The 23,979-nt window shown below is 52.9% G+C and overlaps 6 protein-coding genes across 6 annotated transcripts; 2 read left to right on the top strand and 4 right to left on the bottom strand.

The window, feature by feature from the left end:
• Nucleotides 1-6,352: 6,352 nt before the first annotated feature.
• B0T26DRAFT_670212 (uncharacterized protein) lies at nucleotides 6,353-7,611 on the bottom strand (the record flags this gene model as incomplete). The annotated part of the gene is made up of 6 exons (XM_060439153.1): nucleotides 6,353-6,515; nucleotides 6,666-6,835; nucleotides 6,991-7,037; nucleotides 7,067-7,188; nucleotides 7,228-7,259; nucleotides 7,468-7,611. 6 exons carry the CDS (start codon nucleotides 7,609-7,611, stop codon nucleotides 6,353-6,355), a joined length of 678 nt encoding a protein of 225 aa, XP_060302733.1.
• Nucleotides 7,612-7,996: 385 nt separating this feature from the next.
• Nucleotides 7,997-8,680, bottom strand: B0T26DRAFT_39682 (uncharacterized protein). Its single transcript, XM_060434788.1, has one exon. It carries the CDS (start codon nucleotides 8,539-8,541, stop codon nucleotides 8,125-8,127), a length of 417 nt encoding a protein of 138 aa, XP_060302732.1. The 5' UTR covers nucleotides 8,542-8,680; the 3' UTR covers nucleotides 7,997-8,124.
• A 583-nt stretch (nucleotides 8,681-9,263) lies between these two features.
• On the top strand, nucleotides 9,264-11,776 carry B0T26DRAFT_745840 (uncharacterized protein; the record flags this gene model as incomplete). Its single annotated transcript, XM_060444621.1, has 3 exons — nucleotides 9,264-9,502; nucleotides 9,580-10,977; nucleotides 11,032-11,776. 3 exons carry the CDS (start codon nucleotides 9,264-9,266, stop codon nucleotides 11,774-11,776), a joined length of 2,382 nt encoding a protein of 793 aa, XP_060302731.1.
• A 5,571-nt stretch (nucleotides 11,777-17,347) lies between these two features.
• B0T26DRAFT_39623 (uncharacterized protein) lies at nucleotides 17,348-18,531 on the bottom strand. The gene has a single exon (XM_060434784.1). It carries the CDS (start codon nucleotides 18,384-18,386, stop codon nucleotides 17,592-17,594), a length of 795 nt encoding a protein of 264 aa, XP_060302730.1. The 5' UTR covers nucleotides 18,387-18,531; the 3' UTR covers nucleotides 17,348-17,591.
• A 904-nt stretch (nucleotides 18,532-19,435) lies between these two features.
• B0T26DRAFT_867042 (uncharacterized protein) lies at nucleotides 19,436-20,382 on the bottom strand (the record flags this gene model as incomplete). Its single annotated transcript, XM_060447830.1, has 3 exons — nucleotides 19,436-19,846; nucleotides 19,973-20,075; nucleotides 20,258-20,382. 3 exons carry the CDS (start codon nucleotides 20,380-20,382, stop codon nucleotides 19,436-19,438), a joined length of 639 nt encoding a protein of 212 aa, XP_060302729.1.
• Nucleotides 20,383-21,076: 694 nt separating this feature from the next.
• B0T26DRAFT_670209 (uncharacterized protein) lies at nucleotides 21,077-21,993 on the top strand (the record flags this gene model as incomplete). The annotated part of the gene is made up of 5 exons (XM_060439152.1): nucleotides 21,077-21,094; nucleotides 21,196-21,286; nucleotides 21,359-21,420; nucleotides 21,590-21,743; nucleotides 21,818-21,993. 5 exons carry the CDS (start codon nucleotides 21,077-21,079, stop codon nucleotides 21,991-21,993), a joined length of 501 nt encoding a protein of 166 aa, XP_060302728.1.
• Nucleotides 21,994-23,979: the final 1,986 nt, after the last annotated feature.

The following is a 23,979-nucleotide window of genomic DNA, read 5'->3' as shown; positions in this document are numbered from 1 at the left end:
CTGCTTGGAGTATGAACAGCGGGAGATGTGTTTGTTCGGGGAGGTCTCCCGGCGAATACCGGGCGCAGCGCGTCGAGCGTCTTGTTGCGTGTTGCTGGCTGGGTGACGGGTCCGGGAGGCCTCCCTTTTGTTTACAAATACTAGGAGGCCATGTGCGTACGCCATCACTTGGGCTGAGGTCTAGAGTAGATGGCATATCGGAATTGTACCCGCACCTTCACTACACGACTTGGCCTGAGCTGCATTGCATGATGGCATGCACTCGAGGTTGAGAGAGGGAGGGTCTCGTCATCGCGGTCGTCTCAGACCCTGACCGGCTGAGAAAAAAAAATAACTAGGAAATAACCTTAAGACAGGATAAAATGCGGTCGTTGGCGTGGGCCGTTGCTGCCGGGCGTAGATCTTGCCCCTGCCTTTGGACTGGAGGTGGGCTGTGGTGGTTGGTAGTGGGTTGTCGTCGTCATCAACCAGAGCTGAGGGTTGGAGGGGTCCCGAACGAGCCGGGCCACCAAACAAGACGATGCATTACCGCGTCTCCACTATTTATTTTAATCCATACCGTGACCCACTAGGGAGATCGCCGCCCCCAACCCTAAAGTTCCGAATGAACAACCCTGGGCAACATCGTTCCTCCCCCACACCCGCAACCCCGCATCTTGAAACCGCCACAAGCGTTGTCATGTCCTTGAACTTTCCACTTCTTTTGAGGACCAACAAACAAGACGAGGTCTGCGCAGGCGGCCTGCCTGTTAATTGATTTCGCGGCGCTGCCTGTATACTTGTTTATTATGATTTGCTTATCATCTGCTCTGACGGGAATCCATTGCGCATAGCTGCCCATTGCATACCCGTCTAGCAAAGCTAGGGTAAGTAGTACGCGTGCCCGTGCTCGGATGGGTCGCCTCGGCCGCGGCCGCGGCCGCCATAAACGGCCTTCCGGGCTTCCTTCCCGCTCTCACATCCTTCGCTCACCGGGATCCCGTGTTTGGCATTACGGATGCAGACGCAGACGCAGACGAGGCAAGGTAGGCATGTAGGTACGGAGTGAACGGGGTCGGTGACAGTGCAGTCAGTTCGTACTGTGCTCTCTGTACCCCAGACAGACCTGCACCGCTACGCTCCCTTCCATGGGATGAATCTCACGCAACCTATCCGTGCCCTACCCGGAACACCGCCCCCTCCCTCCTGTCCACCCACTCGCCGCCTTCAACCACAGCCATAGAAGCAAAGCCGGCTGCAACGGAATTTAAACGGGAAACGGACTGACCGACGGCGGAAGCACCGCCGCCTTGTTCTGCCCCCTTGGCTTGGTTTCATGGAACAGGGAAATCGACAGCGCCGGCAGCCATCAAACCCTCGATCGGACCGTCGGTCAGCCGCTTGCTCGGCTGAGAGGGGGCTGCTCGCCAGAACCCTAGATTGGCGTGCGCCCTATGGTTGTTTGGGGAAGCCGCTATTCCGAAACGGAAGGAGGGCTGGACGAGCTGATGCGATTGGTTTTTGGGGGCGTCCAGCTCTGGCCGCCAGGCTGCCACAGGGTTCGGTTTGCCTAGGCCCTGTGGGCTGCTCGGTGACTCGACAAGGCAGCTGCCCACACTTTCAGGGGCAACGGCGCCATCTCTCCCACGCGTCACCAACGACCTACCTAAAACTACAACGACGCCCGCCCCCTTCCACCGAAGAAATGCCCATTGGACAACTCTAAGTCATGCGACAATAGGAATAACAAACAAAATAGAGCTGTCTGATTTGCGCAGGAACGAAAATGCGAAAAAGAGATAAATTAACACGCCTCTGCAAGCTAGGTCCTAGGTCAGGTAGGCTAGGCCGACACACACACTCTCTCTCACTCTCTCATGCAGGCAGCAGGCAGCAGGGCTTGTTAACACGCGCCCACGTCTTGCGCAACCGCTAGCTCGTTACAGCCGTAAAACGGGACAATACGTTCCTTAGCAGGTAAACAGTACGCGGGAACAGCTGAAGGAGCGTGCCCAGAAAATGAATGAACTGCCTCACGCCCAGCTCAGCTCAGCTCAGCTTACACCTATGTGCATCTCGTCCCATTCATTCGATGGACTGCATGCTGCATGTAATTACTAGTGGGATCCAATCCGCGGGAGCGTCTGCTGCAAAGCAGTCCGGAGATATAATACGGGCTACTCCGTAAGGACACCTTGCCTTGCCTGGCAGTGAGTAGAAGTATAGAGTAATAAGATGACGGCTGAGAAATCGCTAAAAGGCAAATAAACACGTGAGTGAGACAGACAGACAGCCGAGCCGGCCCAGTCAGAACCCACACACCGAAAGAAGAGGACAATGGGGTGTGTGCCATTGCCCCTGAGCAAAGACATGTGACGCTCTTGGTATGCATGACACCCTAATATACACACATCTGATCGACATTCTCGAGGGTTGACACCTACCTCCTCGACAATGACACCGAGGAGAGAAACACGCAACGGCGAGGAAGGAAGTAAGAGCTAAAAGAAGGCGACCAAGACATGACATAACAAGACATAAAAAAAGCTAAGAGAAACCATTTTTGGCTGCACCTGCTGACGGGAGGGAGTACTGACTCCCCAACGTATTCTGTCCCTAAGCCACGCGACACAGCCAGCCATGACTGACTGGCCGGGGATTATCCACGGAGGGAGGGATGGGGGTTGTTTCTGACGACGCATACGCTTCGGTTGTATTCAGGGGCGGGAACTTTGTAAATAATCTCTCTCGAGTGTTCTCACCTTTTAATCCAGGCAGGCAGGCAGGCAGGCACCGTCTCCATCTGCTCTATAGACAGCTGAGGTCTGCCTATCTTGCCGACTAGGTAGTCTCTACCTGCTCTATGGCCGGTTGGGTGGGTGTGGTCTTTCTGCTGTCTCGGCGAGCGCCGGACACGCGAGCATCATCCCTGGAATGACTTAATCCTTACTAGACCGCAGAACAGCAGTTTCACACATCAACTAGAAGCTGCTTACACGTGCTACGGCTTGTGAGAGGGCCTAGAGATTTCACTACTTCGAGGTCGCAGAGTTGGTGATGCCGAGACAAAGTGGAATGCATGAGGGAGCTGAGAGATGGGGAAAGCCAATGTGTCTCTATATCCACCTCTTAAAGACAAGAAATCCGCCAGCTAAATTTGGGCATTTGGCTTAGAAATACAAGCCGATTCTCGCAGAATCGGCGTACTTGAGCTGCTCGAGGCTGAAATAAAGAGAAGGAAAAAGAAGACGCGGCCAGAACCCCCAGGTGGCATGTCATGCCGTGCGAGGCAATCCCATCCCCGTTGCCGGATTCGGGGCTCCGGGGGAAGACCGGAAAGGAGGCTCGTTTGACTACACCTAACCCTTGGGTAGCCCAAGGCATACTGCCGTCTGTCATGCATACATACTATGTTCCACAAAAAGAAAAAGAGGCTTTTCGGACGTTGGACGGTGACGTGCTTTTTCTTCTTTTGACCGACCCGTATGTAGACTCTCCAGCCCCCTATTCCAGCAGTTCTGAGAGCGTTTTTAAAAGGCGTTTCTCTGTGAAAGTCAAAACGAGAGAGGCAAGGCTGTCGTCTCCTTGGGATTACGCCCATTGCAGAGTTCCAGACCTACGAACAAGCCCGAGACGGAGGCCCAAGCGGTATGCCCAAGACGCAAGGCCTCCGCAGTTCTGAAGGGCAGGGCAACGCCATCTGTCTCGGTTGCCTTTCCCCGCCCAGGCAAAGACAAAGCACCACCCCAGAAGATGCACGGGAGCAGGAGTTACTTACTGTGCAAAAACTTACGCCCACTCGGCAGTAGGGCCTTACATTCCCGACGGCAAGAACCGCCTATGTGCGAGGCGGGCACTTCGGAGCCCGCAGTTGCCCCAATCAAGACGTTGCTGGAGAGTGAGCAGCCGAATTTGGAGGCGTCAAGGTTAGCTGTTGGTTCCACGTCAGACGAGACGGCCGCCTCGTGTGTCGGGCACCGCGACGCCTTGGGCCGGGGAAGCGACTGACAGCCGTATCTGGAAGATCGGTGTGCATCTCTGCTGCTACCCGAGGCGCGGGATTCTGCGCAACAGACCAAGGGCCTGCGGAGTGGGACGGCTCACAATTCTCCGCTCTTGAGAGCCTTGCCTACGCAGAACCGCAAACGGGTTAGACAGACTCATTCAAGCAGGCAAGTGGGCTTGAGGTGGACGGCAGTGATAATAGGGCACCGCTGCATATGCGGATGCAAGTTTCATTCCTCTTTCCCCCTACCGTGTGTTGTGCAGGTCGGGTCTTGAAGCCCCAAGAGGGGAAAAGAGCAACGGGAGCAACAGAGGAGATGCGATCTTCTTCTCGGGCTGCCCCTTTTGTCGTGTTATCACTTGATATATCGACTGGGCCTTCTCTGCATGCCATGTTCCCCAATAACATGTCTTATATCCTGCCGTGAAATGTCCAGAATGAACGGAAGAGATACCTTATGTCTTGCCCGAGTATCCGGGTTCCGATTGCGGGGCTTCAGCAAGACACGGCCTTACCGAGTTCGGTATCCGGAGAGCACGTCGCAGAGTCTGAGGCCGATGTAGGAACTTGGTAGGGCTACAAGGAGCGGTGAGCCTTCATGCGGGAGCTACTCTGCTTCTCCACACCTTGGCGAGTGCCACAGGGATTAGGAGCCATTTGCACCTAGCGGACGTGTTAGTTTGTTGCTTGGGACTAGAGTAACGAACAGGAAGGGCATGTGTTGCTGGTGTCAATTGTCCCATGCCCGGCCTGTGTGATGCATGTACGTCGTTCACCGAGCGGCCCGTCTCGTCGTCCCCGGCTGTGCTAGCGCATTGAAGTTAGGACAGTCCATGCTCCGTAGATTGTCAAGCAGGTTAGCCCTGGCCCGTGTGCAAAAGCTTGAATGAAGAAAGGGCCAAAAAGAGGCAGGACAAGAACATAGAAGAAGAAATATCATGACAAGTCTATTGGAAAACTAGCAAGGGAGGTTCGAAGCTAGATAAGAAACGACTTGTTTCGCTGGATACACCGAATACCCCTATAGTAGTAGTAAGACAGTGCAATGGCGCAGCCTCGTTTTAGGAGCAGGTGAGAGTAACTAATAAGGGATGGTGGGGAGAGGGGGCACAAAATCCCTCCTGGCTGGTTTCTAAGGCATCAACAAGAAAATAGCGCCTGGATTCTATAACTTGCTCAATCGCCGAGCAAGAGAAATGAAATGAAAAGTGTCGCCTTGGAGCATCAAGTCTCCTCACCTCCAAGAATGAGTAACCTCTCGATGTGATAGATGCAAAGTTGGCTTGTGCATGCTGCACACACCAGTCTGGCAAGGGTTCACCGAGTCTCCACGCTGCCGCCAGGTCAGTGCGCGACATCTGTTGAGGCATCAAACATCGCTTGTCCGTATGCAGGAGGGTGGGCGGTGGCGGCAAGCTCAAGCGCTGCGAATCGAGAAACTGCATTGCACAACGACCAAGGCGCCAAATGCCAGAAGCTTGTTGGTGAGAGCCGTTCCGCGTAGCTGGAGCCGAGGAAATCCAACCCAGTACCACCGCCCCGGTACGGCCCCGTAAGAGCCGCCTATACTGACAGCCAACACCAAGCCACCATACGCTTGATGCCTCGCATTTCAGAAGTCAGGCGATTGGTTGCTGTCGTTGGATGGGCCAAACAAGCTGCTATTTAGCCCCTTTTGTTGTCCAAGCTGCGTGCCATGGCCTCTGTTTAGGAGACAATGTATGTGTTGCGTGAGGCGCTGGGAAACCATTGCCATGTCACGATGCAGCTGTCCTGTGTAGTTTGGCTCGTATCCAATCCGGAATCGCGTTCCTCTCGAGGCTGGGGATCATGGAAGGAACACCCCGGTATGAGTATATCGACAGGGCATCCTGTCGTCGGTTACTTCCCAGGAGCAAGACGCCTCTCTCCAATATTTGATGCCACATTTCTCTGCTGTACCGGTTGCAGAAATTGCTTCATGGATAGACGGAGGAGGGGGTGTCAGCTGCACACACCAAGGGTATTCCTCTAGGCTCGTGATGGAAAATAGTGGCTACCTAGTGGTGGCGACGGGGTCGACCTTCCGTCTGATAGGCGTGCTGCTCAGTGACGAGACCAATCTGGTGAAGAGATTCGCCAGAGAAGAGTCACACCTGCAGATTTGGACTCAAGATATGGCATGGCCCGGGCCACACCATCTCCAGGGCCGTTGCCAGCCATCAGGCCCCTAACTCTCCAGCCTTTGTGATCTCAAGATGCCAGCTGCCAGCCATAGGTAGCCGACACGGAAACCCGATGCCCAAGTGCGGTGATTGACAACATGAGACCGACGCCTAAAGTTGCACATTAGGTACCTTTGCTTCCACAATGTGTGAAACGCCCGAGTCAAACGCCACGGCTACAGATGCTGGCCGTGATAGTCCTGGAGAGACGGCAAGAACTGTGTCCCTTGTCCTGTCTGAACGACGCCTGCTTCCCGCCGTCGCCCCCGTCCTCCATTGCCACTCGCTGCTCCTCACATTCGCCCACAGCGTCCGCCTTGTCGTGTCTGTACCACGAGGCACAAAGAACGCAGCACTCGGAGAAGACAAATGTCGGTGAGACGGTCTAACTTGTCGCAGTTTCGATCTTGAGAAGCCGTGATACCTAGAGTCATCAAAGACCTAGAAGAAGGCCTAGAAGTCCCAGCAGAACCCACTGTGACCCAAGGCCGCAATATGACAACTCATTTCCAGCCCGGAGGGTAGGCTGGAGGGAAGCAACCTGCCACACGCTCGTCCTACTCGCTGGTGGCTCTCGGGTGGACCGTCGCCTATCGCCCATCGCCTTGTGCGAATCAGATGCCTCGGAGAGCATTTGCCAGGGCCGCTACACCATAGCGAGCCAAGTTAATTGTTTCTTTTCCTCGCCAAAATCTCGGCAGCGGTTGTAGACGACGCCTTTCGACGGTGAATGGAGGGAATGCGAGAACAAGGAAGACGGAGGCAATGTTCCAAGACATTTGGCCCGCAGGGCAGGGTGACCCAGTCCCAAGAGGCATAGCTTGACTCTTTATTCTGCGCGAGGAGAGCTGAAACAAGTTGAGAGCAGTTAGTGTACGTAGAGCGCATCTCGTGATGACAACCGAGAGCCCATGGGCCACGCCAGCTCGCCTCGTCCCGTCCTGGCAGATGATGGTCGCCCGAGGTTGTTGGTTGGCAGACGGTAAAGCACTAGCCCCACTGTGGTTCGTCACAAAATTCCTAGCTCGCGCCACTCACTCGCCACCACTCGGGTCGCCATTTGCCATTGGCTAAGCCACACGCCCACGGGATGTCGTTTATTTGCTGCATCGGATGCCTCCTGTTGATATGGCGACGACAGCGGGAGACGTTGACGGAAGATGGAAGATGTAGTTCAAGGCCCAAGTGCAAGCAACACCTAGCAGACTCATCTAGAATGCTGACCCATACCCGTGTTGTCTTGAAGTCCGATTTGTTTTGTTTTTTTTGTGCACTTACACTCGAGGAACGTGGCGTTCTGCTGGCCAATTTCCAATTCCCCATTTGGGATTCGTATTCGAGGATGAGGTATGTCGGCTGGCTGGCCATGTCAAAAACTGCCACCGCGACCGCGACCACGACCACGACCACGACCACGACCATTGCCGCCACCGCTGGCACTATTGTTGTTGAAGCGGCTTGTTTTTGTTGTGGTCTTTCAAGAGGGACACATCAGAAGCATGGTGTAAGGTAGGTTGGCCGGAAAATGTCGGCCATTGGGGCGGTTGAGCTGTCCAGGCAGATAGACCACTTAGACGCGCCCAGGCTCAGCTCAGCGATAATAGCCCCGGCTCCCGCTGCGAGGTTGGTGTTAAGTAAGGCCTGCCAATAAGTGAAGTGAAGCGGCGGCGAAAAAGAAGGCGAAGGACACGTGAGACAGAGAACTGGGCAGTTCGCGTGGCAGGGCGACACATTGAGGGCCATCCATATTCTACCCGTCTGTTCCGAGTAACAAGAAGAAACTGGAAATATGGATTGGATGCCAAACAAAAATTCAAGGCTAAGGTAAGGTAATGTAAGGCCGGCAGTAGGCAAGGCAAGCACCAATGAGACAGGGCAATTTCTAACTAGTACCCGCAACATTCGGACCCCAAAATTTCCAGATGGGAGGCCTTATTAGTACCACATATTGGGGGTTCCCGCTTTTCGCTGCGCTGCCCAAAGAGGCGGCCCAGAACCTGCCTTGTGTTGGTAGGGCACGTGGAAAACGGCTCTCCCTCCGTCGGCAAGCCGCGCCGCCAAGGCATGGGCTCTTGCCTTCCGAAGCATGATTGCTGAAAGGCTCCCGTCTCGTGCGACAGCCGGGAGGTCTAATCCGCTAAGAGAGACGAGCCTAGCTTGGACATAAAAGTGCCTGCCTATACCCACGGCAACGCTTCGCGCACACCGGGAGGCTCCCAGCCCGCATGCGTCAGCTGCAATCGGCGGAGCAAACAACACAATTAAAGTGAGCCTCCCCTGCCATACAGGCGAGAATGTTGTGCTGTCGCGGCAAGGCAGAGAGAGCCCCTTGGGGAAAGCACTGTTCAACATATACCTTGGTAGCCTGGGGAGAAGCACTTCTGAGCCAAAGCCTCGTATGAATTCACGTCTCCAGCCTCAAGTGTTGTAATTGTAGGAAGAGGACAACGCAGACAATGCGTCATGGGGGCCTCGCATGTTGGGGAGGATGCAGAGCCTCACTCTCATTCAATGGAGGCTCTTTGGAGAGTTCGTCCGCAAATGCGAACCATTGAAGGCAACCAAGCAGGGGGCCTGAGGGCACATTAACGCCCCACCGCAAATACATCATCAGGGTGTTGTACACAGTGATGCGCACTGTTTCGATACATCAAGCCCCTGCACGAAGTACATGCTTTACAATGCTAGCCGTTTTTAGAGACACCTCACGTAGGCAAGGCACCCACCAACCTATGTGTTCCGCGCACCATTTCAGACCTACAAGACCATCCCAACGTGCCCATCCGTCGAGATCTATCGGGCTTGGGTTCTCAAACGAGCCGCATTCCTTTTATCACTTCGCTGCTTTATGCTCGCTGGCTGGCTTGCGCGCTTGGTTCTGCCGCTGGTCGAATTGCCGTCGCTGCGTCGCGGACCCCGCATTTTATTTCTAGGCTCCCGGAAAAAATCCCTCGCGACAGATTCTCAGAAGACGTTTTGGATGATGCGAGCTGCGTGTTCCTGACCTCTCCATCATCCTTCTCGGAACAGAGACCCACCGGCCGCCCGCTCTTTCAGAACCCGAAAGCCAAGAAATGGACATCGATAAGTCCTGGAACAACTGGCTTCGGCGAGCATCCCGGCCGTCTGCTCGCCTCCAAAAGGCTGTCTGTCCTCTGTGCAACCTAGAGCTGCAACCAGCCGCTGAGCTGGCAGTCTTCGAGAAGCATGTCGCAACCGACCACGTGCAATTACTCCAAGAAAAGGCCTCGGACGAGGATAAAGCCGCTTGGATCCAATCTCTGTGGAAGGCTGCACAGCTAGCAGGCGAAATGTGAGCTCGTTCTCGCACGCGGCTCTTCTCTTTTTGGATTTTCAAACCTTGTCGCTAATTTGGAATGCTAATTGTAGCACATCCGGAAATGTGAGTCTAGAGGCCGGTCCGAGAACCGTGAGGGCGGCGCTGGCTCGTGAGGGCGGCCAGGTGTCTTCCGCCCGGCCGCTGCAGCGGAGGCAGGTGGCAGATCCACCCCCAGGAGCTGGAGCTGCGCCAGCCACCGAGACACGCGTATCGCATCAGGAGCCTGATGCAGACTCTGCGAAACGAAGCCCGGCTTCAAGCCTCAAGAGGGAGGGGTCTAGGAGCCGCTCTCCCCCAAGACGGCCAAAGGCAAGGCCCACGTCGACCCCCAAGGCGGACGATGGTTTTGCAGACTTCAAGAGAGGACCTCCGCCCAAGGGCAGGCTGTGGTCCCCCGACGATGACGCACAAACAACCCGGCCCCCGTCCTACGACAAGTCAAATGTGGCCACTAACCACCGCCTCCGCGTTTCTTCTATCCCCGGCCCTCGGTCTCAGCGCTCGACTCACCAATCTCAGGCCTCGAGTCTCCGAACTCCGGCTAACGTCGAAGAGGACTCGACCGAGCTCATAAAACAGCCAGAGACAAGACCCATTTCGCAAGAGCAGCTGGTTGCCGAAGTCAAGGGAATCTACGCAGGCCTCGTTTTGGTCGAGAGCAAATGCATCGAGGTTGACGCTCAGAATGCTAAGCATGATCCTTCCACTAAGCTCAACAACGAGCAATGGCAGGCTTTAATAGCGCTTCACCGGACTCTGCTTCACGAGCATCACGACTTTTTCCTCGCCTCGCAGCATCCATCAGCCAGTCCGGCGTTGAGGAGACTGGCAAGCAAGTACGCCATGCCAGCCCGGATGTGGAGACATGGCATTCATAGCTTTCTCGAGCTTTTGAGACACCGACTTCCAGCTAGCCTGGAACATATGCTGAGTTTCATTTACTTGGCGTATTCCATGATGGCTCTGCTATACGAAACGGTCCCGGCCTTTGAAGATACGTGGATTGAATGCCTGGGAGATTTGGGTAGGTACCGCATGGCGATCGAGGATGAAGATATCCGAGACCGCGAAGTTTGGACCTCGGTGAGTAGGCACTGGTACTCCAAGGCCTCGGATAAGGCCCCGACAACGGGACGGCTCTACCACCATCTCGCCATTCTCGCTCGCCCGAATGCGCTGCAGCAGCTGTACTACTACACCAAATCCCTGTGTGTGGCCGTGCCCTTCTCGTCGGCACGCGAAAGCATCATGACTCTGTTCGACCCCATCATGGCGCCAAATTCAACCCAGCAGTCGAGACTGGGGCCAACTGATCTTGCTTTCGTAAAGACTCATGGTATCATGTTCAGCGGGAAGATGCCAGAAAAACTCGAGTCTTCCATGGACGAGTTCTTGAGTTCCCTGGACAGCACGATTGCCCGGTCGACACGTTCATGGCTTGAGCCTGCGTAAGTAACAGTCTCCTGGCTCGTATCTCCTCGTAGATTCTGACCTTGTGCTAGATACCATATTGGGATTTCAAACTGTGCTGCTATCCTCGGATACGGAAGTGACAGAAACCCCATGTTCAGCGCCATCAAGCAAATCCGTTCTAGCGAGTCACACGACCAGCACATGCTGGGAGGTTGGGCAGAAGATTCTGCACCGCAAGAGCTCGCAGCTTCTCTTAAACTCGCCAACGGGACCCACGACGTTGTGCTGCGGAGATTCGGTGACCCAAACATCCTGCCGTATCTTCACGTTATACTTGTCTTCGTTCACTATTTGACATTTGCCCCAGCTGCCATATCATATTTGGCCCCCGGTTTTCCGTGGAAGCTGACAGCTCATATGCTCAACACGCTCCTTGATTCATACCAAACTTACTCTCGCATCGAAGGGGAGACTTTCCCCCAAGCCGAGAATGCGTCCAAACGGCCACTGCCCGAGGATTACGCCATGCGGGGTCTTCTCTGGGGAGACAAGTACTTCCCCGATGAGTGGTTCTCGTCGCAGGAGAGGATCGATGACGATGAGAAGTATTTCGAGGTCCCCTCTATGAGCGAGGACAGAAAGGAACGTGCTTTGTATCTGGGCTGTCGGATTGCCGCACAGGGCGGTAAGTGGCTCAGGTACAACTCGGAAACCCATCAATTCAGTGTCAGTCCGCAGTACGACATTGAACTGGATGCTATCCCCTTCACACCTGCTGGAAGCGCCGACAGTGTGGATTACGGCGAGCTTCCCGATGCTTCAGGAACCGCTTGAGCTTGGTGCCAAACTTTGAGCGGTCATGGTTTCAGAAACATCGAGTCGCGGTCATTGTGCACTTCTGCACACAGCGAGCACAGGGCCGCGGCGATGGCGGGAGAGATGAACCAAACCTAACCCCCCCCCCCAGCTGCTGAGGATGGCCCTGTCAGAGTATGGAAGGTGCAAGAGGAGTTTTCGGGCGACATTTCAGTCTGCCGCGGGACGGAGCTCCTCCACCATTTAACGAGTGCACTTAACCTCGCACTTAACGTCGGAGGCTGTCAGCTGTGTGGACCTTCACCGCGAAGAGAAACTGTGCGCGACGAGGCTTGTCTTTTTTCGCAACAGCAATTTTTGGACGCAAGGCTGCCACTAACCCGACATATTCAAGACCAGGTAGCTGAAATATCCTGACAATAAAGTTGATCGGGGCTCACAGCTACAGTGGTTGGATCTGGGTCCACAGAGGAAGAGGATGACGGTGGGAAGGTTTTGAGACAGAGATTGGTAAGGTGCCTGGGGAAGCATTTGGGAGGGGGCGATGTTGGGAGGGGACGAGGTCGGGAAGTGAGGGGGCGAGGAGAACACCAAAAGCAAACCGCACTGTTGAGCGATGCTTTCTTTTGGCTAGGCGAAGCACGGGCTTCGGTTACCTCAACGAATACCTAATACTCCCAGCGTCTGTTATTTTCTTCATTTTCTCTGGCTATGGTGGTTGCATCGACGGCAGGGATGTAATTATACTTATTAGAGATTGTTTGACTAGCTAATGACTTGACGACAAAAAAAAAATCAAAGCCAGATGAAACCACCTCAAAGATTCAATTCGATGTCCTTTGTTACAGAAGGAATATCAAGGTCAGATGAAGCAACCTCAAAGGTTTAGTCCAGTGTTCCCCCTAAGTGGCAAGCAGGAACCATAACCTGGCCTTGATTAGTTGAAGCTTTTTGGGTGTTTTCTGAGTCATCTCGGTCGATGCAAATAATTATAGCCGATCTGAGAAGTCTTCTGGAGTTTATGGTCCTACTTTGGCGGCATTCTCTATCGTACTCCGGATTTACTCCCTACGAACCACCTTTTATTAGTGTGCCGAGCTTATTCGTCGACAAAAGGGTAGGCGACGAAGTTGGGCGCGCCTGGGTCAGGCAGCCGCCCCGACCAGGCCTGGTGCGCGACCCATATTGATTTGGGGCTTTGATCTGAGTGACATATTTTGTTATACTTTGAACGAAGAGAGGTCCACGGTCAATAGATTTAAAGTCCAATTTTAGGAGGTTAAAAGATTTTTACCTTAAAAATCTATTGCTCACTCCCTTAATCCGTAGAGATCCCTTTCCTTTCGCGGGAGATCAATTGGTGTTACGATTGACCCACCGTGGCCTCCAGGAAAGACCAGGCTTCCACTATATTACATACCCTTTCGATCGCTAGATTCTACCAACTAGGCCGACTATGCTGGGACACAGTACGCTAATAATCAAGTCTGACTGGTTGATCCAAACATCAAGGTCATCGCCGGGTTCCGGCCAGTTCGAGTAGACGGCACCACAAGTCCACCGGCTTCTGAGTTCTGACACCAGGACCACAAAGTCCACCACATCACGGCCTTTAATCAATCAGGCCGACCACATTGGTCACCCGTAGACCTAGCCAAAACAACCACCATGCCGTCATCCTGTCTACCTGACGAAGACCACCAAGGCCGACCGAGCTAGAAACCCACCATCAGCCGTTGGATCGATGAACTGAATACCAAGACAATTCAGCTCAATGACCGAAAAAATGAGCTAGATCAACGACAAAAGGACCTCAATCAGCAAGCTAAAACGCTTCAGGACTGGGAAACCCACCTGTCGGCCTAATCAGATGCCCTCAGACTTCGGTTGGCCTAGTCAATCCAGTTGTCCACTGTCCGAAAGCCGTTACTTTCCCTCGCTCAGATCCAGACAGTTGTGTCAATCCAGCCTATCGACGGCGATGTCCTTCTGACAGGCTAGCCCAGTCCGGCCGACCGGCCAACTGGCCAAACAGCAGACCGCCGGACCTGCAAGAAATGCTACACCACACTGCCGTCCCGGAATGCCCTCTTCCTGCATATATACTCAAATATATGCCAATCACCAGACAGCCCGAATAGCGGCCCTGCCCTGACGACCGCCCGGATCGTCGACAACTGCCATATCACATCGCCACCAGGCCACAAGGACATGGCAGCTTCATTGCGTTGTAGGCATGTGGGAAGTAGTCCGAACAGACCCTCGAAAACTAACAGTTTTTCTGACAACCGTACAATTGCTGCTACTTTGGCCTCAAAGACGAAAATGTGCTCAAAGGCATTTTCTCGTCAGTTCTCGACTGGCCTGCCCTTAACGGTCACCGACAGCCATGTCAGTCCAACCAGTTTGTAGCTCCCTGCAAGACAGTCTCGAGAACACTCACTCGGCAAAAGTTTCTCAGGCAACAGACAGTCTTCCAGACAGTCTGTCAATGAGAGGCAGTTGATTGCCCCGACAGCCGCAACAACCGCCCTGTCAGGGACCACTTCAGCCAGCCCACTGACTGCCAACCCACCCAGGCCTTCTTCGGCCTGCATCTGCCGAGCTTGTGGAGCAGCCTTCGGTTCAAGGAACCGGTTGTTCCGGCATCTGCATGATCGCGGTCACGGTCGCTGGACTGCCCTGAGTAGTCCGAACAGGCCCGCCCGCCTCGACCAGCCAGCCAGTCCTGTCAATTTGCTTAGTCGACCGCAGTCACCTGAACCTGTCAAGGCCAGTCAGTTACACGGCCTGGTCCAACAGCTGGTTGTCTTTCTGCCTTGGGCCTGGGGAAAAGCACCATGCAACGGGAAGTAAGGCCCACGGGATGGGACATCATCGTCATGGGATGGCACTGTGCTTCGCCATTGTCCAATCGGGGAATAAGAAACAGAGCATGGCATGAATTACGCCACGTGGAATTTGGGGTCATCTACTTGTTATCACCAGATGGGTAGGTTTGTTCGCTCGTACGTTGCGATACCACGGCGCCGGTGCTAGCAAACCGTTGTCTAAGAGCAGAATAATAATTCCTTTGCTCGGACCGCTTCTATGCGGGGGGGACCTAAAACGAAAAGAAGGATACATATGCGTTCTCAACTCGAATGAAACCTTTGAGAGTGGAGGCGATAACACGAGACCAACCGTCTCACTTATGTCATGTACGCGATGATTATTATGTGAAGGTTTCTCATTGTAATTTTTTTTTGAAAATCCAACACCCCCACGGCACATTAAAACTGTCAGCCTAGTGCGAGAATATCCCAGCCGCCTTGTCTTGATTGGGCCAGAACTCCAATCGGAAATCGCTCAAACGGGCGGGAAAGAATGAGCTGGCTGGCCAGTGCTCTTCGTCGTGCCCGCTGGGCAGCAATGGAAATGAGGAAATGCGGTGTGTCGTTGAAATGACAAAAGTGGGATAAGAAGGTTTTGTCGCGACACCCAATAGACTACTAGAAGGCGCGACGGGATGAAACAAGGCAGAATTCCACACAATGAGCTGATGAGTCCCAGGCCGTGCGGAAAACGTTTGGTAAGGGAAAATTCTCGAGTCTCTTGACAAGATCGCGACTCCTTGCCCCACAACGCGGTGAATGCCATCTACATCTTCCAGGTCGGGAAGGAGCGGCCGTGAGATGCCTTCTTCGCATCGTCCCGAATGGCAGGCACCGCCCCGACCACCCTTGTCTCGTCCCCGGACTGGCCGCCGCACCTACCATGGCTGCAGTTGCGCAACGCAATGCGCCGGGTGAGCTTCCCATGTTAACTTCCCAGAGCTGTGACCGACCCGGGCAGGGCGACAAATCAGAGCGATCGCGCTGAAAAGATCGGCCGAAGAACGTTCAGCCCCCCCCCCCCCATCATGACACCTTCCATCTCGTCAAAGCTTTTGGCTCCCTCAACCCTCACCACTCACCAGGCTTCGAGCCCCCCACTCCAACAGCCCGAGGTTGCTGCGCCGAAGCCTCTACTCGGAGTCTTTTTTTCTCTTCAGGGGAGGGGGGGGCGGTAAGCCGCGCCGCGCTGCCGGGCGCAGGTACCGACTACAGTATGCCTGGGCTGGGCTTGTCGAGAATTTTAAAGTTTTGTTAGTGACGACAGGCAGCCTACCTCCCCAGCCCCCGCGCCACACCGCCGCCTGAAATCGAGATTTGGGGCCCGGGCGAGCGCGCCTCGTCCTCTTTTTTTCTGGCCGCAGTGCCGGATCTGATGGATCTGATGCAAAGGAACAGAACCTTCAAATTTAAAACGTGCTGCGCCTGGCCGCCTTCTGTGGCGTCGCGCCTGGGGGCCCTAGGCGTAGTTCCGCCCCGCCGCCCCCCCTTCCCTCTTCCGTGGGTGAGGTGGTCCGTCCTCCACGATTTTTTTTGGTTCATGACCTTCCTTCCCCCTTGCTGCCTTTTCAATCTTATCTTGTTTTTCGGTGTGGATGAAGCGATGGATGGAGTCACGAGCCTTGAATTCGGTGCAACACGTCCTTTTTATGTCCGGTGTGTGTCTAGCGTCGTTTCGTTTCGGCCTAAGGTGGGTTGTCCTCCCTCCTGTTTTGAACCTCCTCCCGGGTGGCACATGCTTACTCCGTCGGTTTGACATGTTCTCACGAACCATGATGACACATTGACTGGGGTACATACCAGGCACTTATCTACATGTGCATACCTAGGTAAGTTATCTGAGAGTTGGCTTATCTTGCCTCTCTCTCTCAGCTTTGGATACTCGTATATCTTCTCGCATTGAAATCCCGATTCAGTTTCATTATGGTTTTATTGCAGGCTAAGCTGCATACTCCGTAGCTTCTGTGCTAATTAGCTAGCTACAGTGCGGGGCGCTACGGAATATCCCTGGATCAAATAGTGTGCCTGCCCTAGCCAACGTAACTGGGACCGGGGTTCTCCGTTTCGCCCCGGTTTGGTATTAACTGAGCCCGCTCCGTGCCGGGAGCGGTTAGGCTAGAAAAGCAGCTGAACTGTACGCAGCAGGGGGAGCTCGGCCCGCTTGCACGGTATTGCGTATAAGAGCAAACTTCCCCGACACCCGCTGCTGCCTTTCGAAGGTGGCTCCGGAAGCATAAACGTTTCGAGAAGAGAAAGGCAAGGTCATCTCCAGCAGTCAGACGCCGGCCATGAATCATGGGCCACAATAGGCTTTTTCCTTCGAGCTGCCGAGGCAGCAGTGCCAGAAATGGGGGGGCTCGTGACAGCCTCGTCTCATCACTCATCTTGGATCCTCAGCCTGGCTCCATCCCATCGACCCGCAAATGAGTTATCGAGAAAAGGCAACCGCAGATGCAATCCGTCCTGTATGTACCTTCTTGTATCTTTGCAGGTTCCAGCCCCCAAACTCGCAGTGCTTAATTAGTGTGTACCAACTGTCTGTTCAGCCGCGCACTGTGCCTCCGACAGGTGTGTGCACATTACTCGAAACTTCGGGTCACGGTGGATTTCCCGGCTGTGGATATATAGTAACAACCTGCCGCAAGGCAAGAGGACAAGGACACAAGGAAATGAAGGTAAAGAAAGAGTCAGCCCTAAACCAGGGTCAACACCCCGTCTTCACGATGCAGACGGATGTGCCGTATCACCAAGGCGCCGCACAGGGATACTCGCGCGTATCTTTATGCTCTTTGGACCGCGCAAATGACGGCCGTGTTCGGTGAAGGGCGCGGTACAACGTGACACACCGTAACTTACGTCATATCGGCCATGTTGTGCGCGCGCAAACCAGTGGGCAAAAGCTAACCCGCACAGGATGAAATCGAAATTCGATTCGAGGTGGGCGGGTGGGGCGCGGCTGCCTAGAAATCGCATAACCCTGTCTGCCATGCATTACGGCTCGGCCATGACTCTCGCACCGTTCGTTCGGCCAGGCCAAAGCTCCTCAGGCGCAAGAAAGACGAAAGCTGCACTGTCCGTATTGTACTCGGTAAAAGGGGGAGATGAAACTGGCGTCTATTTGGGGGCTGTTTTCCATCCCACAAACCTACTTTGCACCTCACTACCAAATAAATAGGTGCTTTGCATTTATTTATGGCAAAGGCCCAGTCAAGATCCTGCAAGGCAGACGAACAGGCAATATATCGAGGGAGAACAGCTCTTTTCCTTGGCCGTCGTCCTGCCGTTCCATCTGCCAAATGCAGAGAGAGGTGGAACCGTGAGACGGACGGGAATGACCCCGCACGACGCGCGCACACACAAGCGCACACAATCGCGGGGCACGCACGAGGCTCTATCAACCAACCTACATACTCTATCCATAGATAGCAACAAGCCCCGAGAGCCTGATCGCCAACCTCGTCCTTTCTACTAGTTACCGAATATACCCCATCAAGATGACAACGCGCGTCGGTCCGGGGTTTATTGTATGCATGTAGCGATTTTATGTGAGAAAATGGACTGAAGAGTTCTTTCGCACCGGAAGGGGGCGAGAGAAGTAAAAAAAGGCGACCAGAAATCCAGGCTTCCCTCGCGCCTCGTACTGTAGTGGTGTGGTGTGGTGTGGTGTGGTAAAGTGCACCCATCATAAGATTTTCGCCGGTTCGTCCCTCCACGAACGAACGGTTCTCAACCCACCGAACCGAACCGGACCCCATTCATTTTGCGGCTCTGCCTTTGCACGACGCCCGGTCTAGGAGGCAGGCCAGAGGCAGGCAAAAAAAGAACATGAGACGCAATCGATGCATCCGTGACAGACTATTATTATTCTATAAGAAACCCCGGTCACGTCACACAATGCTTTTGACACACCGAGTCTTCACACATTCACTCTCACCGCCGATCTGTCCGTCATTCCGGCCATCGATGTCCTTTCCTGGCCGGGTGGGGGCGAAAATGGTTTAGTCCTCATTTAGCCAAAACCGTCCGGCCCGGACCCCCCTTATGCATGTATGACAGGACACGGGAGCACGTTTCGGGACTGAAATCTCGCATGGTCTTTCGTGCAGGAATAGGAACTCGCACGTTGTGTCTTACGGATTACCATTATCAATGTTATTACTCATCGAGATCACGAATAGTAATTGCAATATGTAAACCATTTATTATCCGTACTCATAAGACTTTTTGCTGTACCGCGGCAAATGCTTCATTGTGCTCATTTTGATAGTGTGTGCGTGGCGATGGGTATAACCATAGGCAAACTATTTCACTTTAGTGACAAATAGATCTAGGTCTAACTGTGGAAGTCGCTCCTTGAGTAGGTAGACGAGATGAAACATTATTAATTCGCTAGGTACTCATAGAAATTCACTACGTTTGAACTCTGGTTTAATCAATCCGGGGCTTGAATCACTTGGACAGAATCAGCTCAGGAACTCCGTCACCAGGGACTCGTCTTCTGTGTTTCTGCCACTTATCCACGCTCGTTGATGATTAAATACGAGACTGAGAATACTGGATAGGTTAATCAGATATTCATCCGGGCTCTTGCCCCCGATGCGTGCTTTTTACAAGCATGTCTCCGTTCCGTCTCCTGCATCTTACTGGTAGTTTAATGAATGGCACCCGTAAATCTTAAGGACATGGCAGACTGCACCAGGCAGCCGCTCCCTTTCAAGAAATCTGCGTCAAGCAGTGTGAAAATAAGTCGGCATTTGCTGCGCCCGGCAGCCGTTGCATGGTCGAAATGTAAGGTAGGCACCCACTAGCCAGCGGTGGTGTTAATTACTTGTTTCAGATCCCGTTTGGCCACCCAGGCCTCGAGCGTGTCGTAGTAGGCCGACACGGGGCTGTCCAGCTGCACGTCTTCGTGTTTCACCCAGGGGACGCTGTTCTTGAACACGTCTGACGAGTGGAGGTCGAACATGTCGTGCCCTTCCTCGACATCACCGAGCTTCTGAGTGATGATGTCGAAGACGGTGAAGGCGGCGTACTTGACGTCGCTGAGTTGTGGGAGGTACTTGAATTCGCCAAAGCGGTTGCTTTTGGAGCCGAGCTTGGAGCCCAGGTCGAAGTCAAAGATTTTGGTCTGATCTGTGGTCGAGTTGATTAGCAGGTTCTGGGGCATCATGTCGCCGTGGACGATCCCCGAGTTTAGGTTGAGGTAGTCGATGGTCTAATTGGACTGGAGTTAGTGACGGAAGGGAGAGGAGGGGGGGGGATGACGCATATTAAGTAGTTGCTGCAAGTGGGCGTGCTTGAAATGACTTCGCGCGGCTGTGCCACCTGACGTGGACTGTACCCGGTTAGTTGTAAGGTCTGTCTGCTTCCCCAGCCGCCGGATCTCGGTGAATTCGGAGCGGTGGATCCTCCTCTTGCTGCTGGGGGCTGGGTGCTCCTGGGTGCTGGGGAGAGGTCCGATACACGGGGGTATAAGGGGATCACGGTCGAGTTTTTTGCCAAAATGTCGGTAGAGCGGGCCTCCACTGTGCCGGCTCTAACCTAGACAACATCCTTTGCGGTGCTGTCGAACACGTCTAGTGGATGATCCTCGCACTACTAGTCATCATGGGGAGCTAAAGTGGACCTGGTAACAGTGCACCGCATGTCCCAGTCCAGGTAAATACGGTAATGGTGATTTTGGGAGTCGTAGTTATCAAAGATGTAGGCGAAGCGGTCTTCGGCCTCGTAGTTTTCGAAGAAGCTCTCCATGGCTATGTTGGGCACCAATTGCAATAGTTGTGATAGTAGGACATAGCTTGGCTGGTATATCAAGGTGGTTGGTGAAAACTGGAAAAAGTAGAAGACAAGGTTTATAATAATTGTCATTCTAGGCAATTGTTTGCGAACAGAAATGTGTTGGATCCTTGGAAGTCCATGTCAAACGTAATTAGCTGGGCCCAGCAAAGTTTCAGACTTGATTTTCTGCCACCCTGGCACCCAAAGGTGAAGGTGAGCGTGGCAGGAGACATGACCTTGTTGGGGAACCAGGGGAAGCTAGTGGCGAGAGAGCCAAAAATACATAAAGTGCCTTATTGTCCGCCATGTTTACCGCTTCGTCTTGTCACCGCCGCAGTGAACAGCGTCTTCGGCCTTCCAAATCGCCAGTCTCAACTTGTTCACCCAGGCAACCAACAACTGAACAGTATCATGTGTTCACAGCACAGGTCGAAACATAGTCTCCGACCAGGCCAATAATAATCAACTAATGTAATCTAAATCTGTGCCTTGTCGGTTGGTGTCGTGTGTACCATTGTTTCGCAACATCAATTAGCCTGACCACTTCGCCATCTACCTATTCTGAATAACTACCTAGCCAGCCCCTTTCGCGCCTTTATCCTTGTTTGACACTTAATTGTTTATATACCCGAACCTCTCAAGGTCTCTTATTTACTCTTAAGAAGCCATGTCTAAGCTAAACGCAGTCAAGACCGCTTTCTAGACCTGTATGTCAAAAAACTTCAGTGCTGTCAAAACCGCTCTGGCCCAGAACCCACCAAACTCCCGTACACCATTGTTGGTTAGCCGTCAAATGTTTACAACTGCATTGCCTACGCAGTGAATATCACCGACCGACTGATGTTGGGCCACTGCTGGAAGGAGCTCGCCCAGAAATGTAAAACGTCTCCTCATCCCTCTCAATCTTACAGAGATTGGTAACATCGACTCATTAAAGATGCCAACCTAGGCTACTATGCTCTCACGTCCGAGCAGCTGCTGGCAGCGCCTCTCCAGAACGACGACATAGAGGTATAGAGTTCCGAACCCCACCCCCCTTCTCACACCTCCCACATAATTATCCAGCGACCTCAAGGTTGGGCGGGACGCCTTGGCTAAAACAAAAGCTTTGCAGGTCTATGCCAAAAAAGGCAGCTCACCCCTGCACGTCCACAAGGTGTAGGACATTTAACACAACCAGGCTAGGTCCAAAGTAGGACACGACTATGTCATCCAGCACGACCGACACCTCTTTGAGAGCACCAAGACTGTCAATGGGAAAACGCGCCGTTACGGCACCATTGTGACCGTGTGCCGCTTCGACGCTGAGAAGGAGAAAGCATACGACGATCAAGGTAATTAAGTCAAACATCTTCCCCTCTCCCATTGATTAAAAAAAGCATATTTTAACCCTCCCCCAAAAAAACAGAGCACCACATCACCAGCTCGGGACACCCCGCCAGGCGCAAGGATGCCGTGTTCATCTGGTCAGGCGAGCCGATCCCCGAGAGCAAGGCCCGGACGACCATGTCGGGCAGGATTAGCAAGAGTATGCCAGAGAAGAAGCCGACGAAGGCGAAGCCGACTAAGGCTGCCAAAGAGTAGGCTACTCCTAGCCACGGTGCTAGGGCTACAGCGGCTTCGACGCCGCCGAAGCCGAAAGACTATAATTACCGACACAAAAAGAAAAGAGGGAAAAGGCTTATATGCCGGCCATGAACATACATGTACAACCGGCAGTCTCTAGTAGACAATAGCGTCGGGAAAGGGGGGGCTGGAATAAGTGAGTGCTGATTCTTCTGCGGCGGGTGGCAGATGTATATAACCCAAAGGGAGAGAGGATTGCAGGCTGGTAACTCCCCCATCCCCTACCTACTCTCGCTTTGAATCTCTTCTGGGAGTCTGCTCTGCTGGGCAGAGGACTCTGGCTGGGGGCTGCTGGCCCGACTACTTAGTTACACATCAGACTACACATTAGTCTGAAATAGTAGTAGCAACAGTCCTCGCTGGACGAAATAGATACCTACCTACCTAGATAGCTAGCACAGAGGCTGCTAATTATCTCATGCGACAACTTACTACTGTTTTACATGGTCATGTCTAATATATTCTTAATTTTCGTGATGGTGCTCTATTTTTATTCACGTGTTTAATGATATCATGCGCCTGCTACTGAGAAAATGCCACTCCCTCCAAGGTCCAGACTCCATAGCCTGAGGGAAACCGAGTTTTTTTTTCTTCAAATAATTTCTATAATACATGATCGGTATATAGTAGCTGTCTCAACTCACCAAAGCTCCAAGCTTCTACGTTTTTGGAGTTACATATTGTATATGAGATAGAATGAATCAACGGAAGCCGTAGTTAATAATTAAGAGAATGTGAAGGAGAACACCTATAATATTATTCACCGGGCCAATAATGAATTACGATTCGACTGCGACTAGTACGTACGTCTATATAGATAAGTAGTTAGTTACCTAGTTTCAATAAGCACCAAAAGCTACCGTAACTAAGTACGCGATTCCAAATCTGTGAAACGTCATCATTCTAAAACCAATATAGCGGTTTCACGTAATATTTGACAGAGCCGCCGACTATGCGGCGGAGAGAGATAAGCTGACGATAGATGATACACACATACGTGCCTCATATATCTCACGAACTTAAAATGCCCCAACTATTATCTATCTATCATAAGCACGGGAGGTTACAGTTGTGTTACTGCGTGTTTGTAGTACAAACCTTGTGCTGCATTTCACGCCCCTCCTTATTAGCCAGAGTGTATCAAAGTGCCAAAAGTGGAATAGCACTTGTAAATTAACTTAACGTTAACTAAATTCATTTTATATAGGCATGTATTTATATCTCTCCATAATCCGACTAAAATAATATATTCATAGTTTTAGAAACTCTAGAATGCATTCTCATCTACCTATCTTATTTATATCACGCGCGGGTTGTCGAAAAGTGAGGTGCCGTGCTTAATTAGATAATCCACCATCCGCTCACAACTGAGTTACGAACACGAAATAAAACGCTATGAGAGGTTTGTATCGTACGAATACAGCGCTGGGCACTGTACTTGCTCAGTACAATTAAGGTTGGGGGGCCCTCGCTTCGGGCCGCCTTTCGCTAACCGTACTGTACAAACTGCACTAAAAAGTGGCACATGGATTTCGGCTAACCTAAACAAACACTAAGCTTACTTTACAAGGGACTAGCGCCCCTTCTGGCCAACCAAACAAACCACCCCCGGCCCCCCGGTTTGAACCTCCCCGCCCCAACCTTTCTCTTTTCTTTTTTCTTTCTACCCTCCTGAGCGCTTTACAAGTTCCCGAGATCCCCGCGATTTGCAATCGAGTGAGTTTAGTGGCTCGCTGCTTCGCGTTCATGCTGCCCAGCGAGCAGTTCCTCGCCGTACTTTTCGCTTGCTTCTCATCCACCAGCAGATAGTGCCAACATCCCTCTAATAACTTCCCAATTCTTCCGTTCTGTGTTGCAGACCACGGCTTGCGATGCGGCCCAGCTAGGGACCTGCCTAAGCCCCGTAAGGCGCGTATTACAGCCGGCAATCTAGGTAGTGTAATG

This window comes from Lasiosphaeria miniovina (assembly GCF_030549165.1).
Source record: "Lasiosphaeria miniovina strain SMH2392-1A chromosome Unknown B0T26scaffold_1, whole genome shotgun sequence".
NCBI lineage: Eukaryota > Fungi > Ascomycota > Sordariomycetes > Sordariales > Lasiosphaeriaceae > Lasiosphaeria > Lasiosphaeria miniovina.
This window is presented reverse-complemented; position numbering and strand designations above follow the sequence as displayed.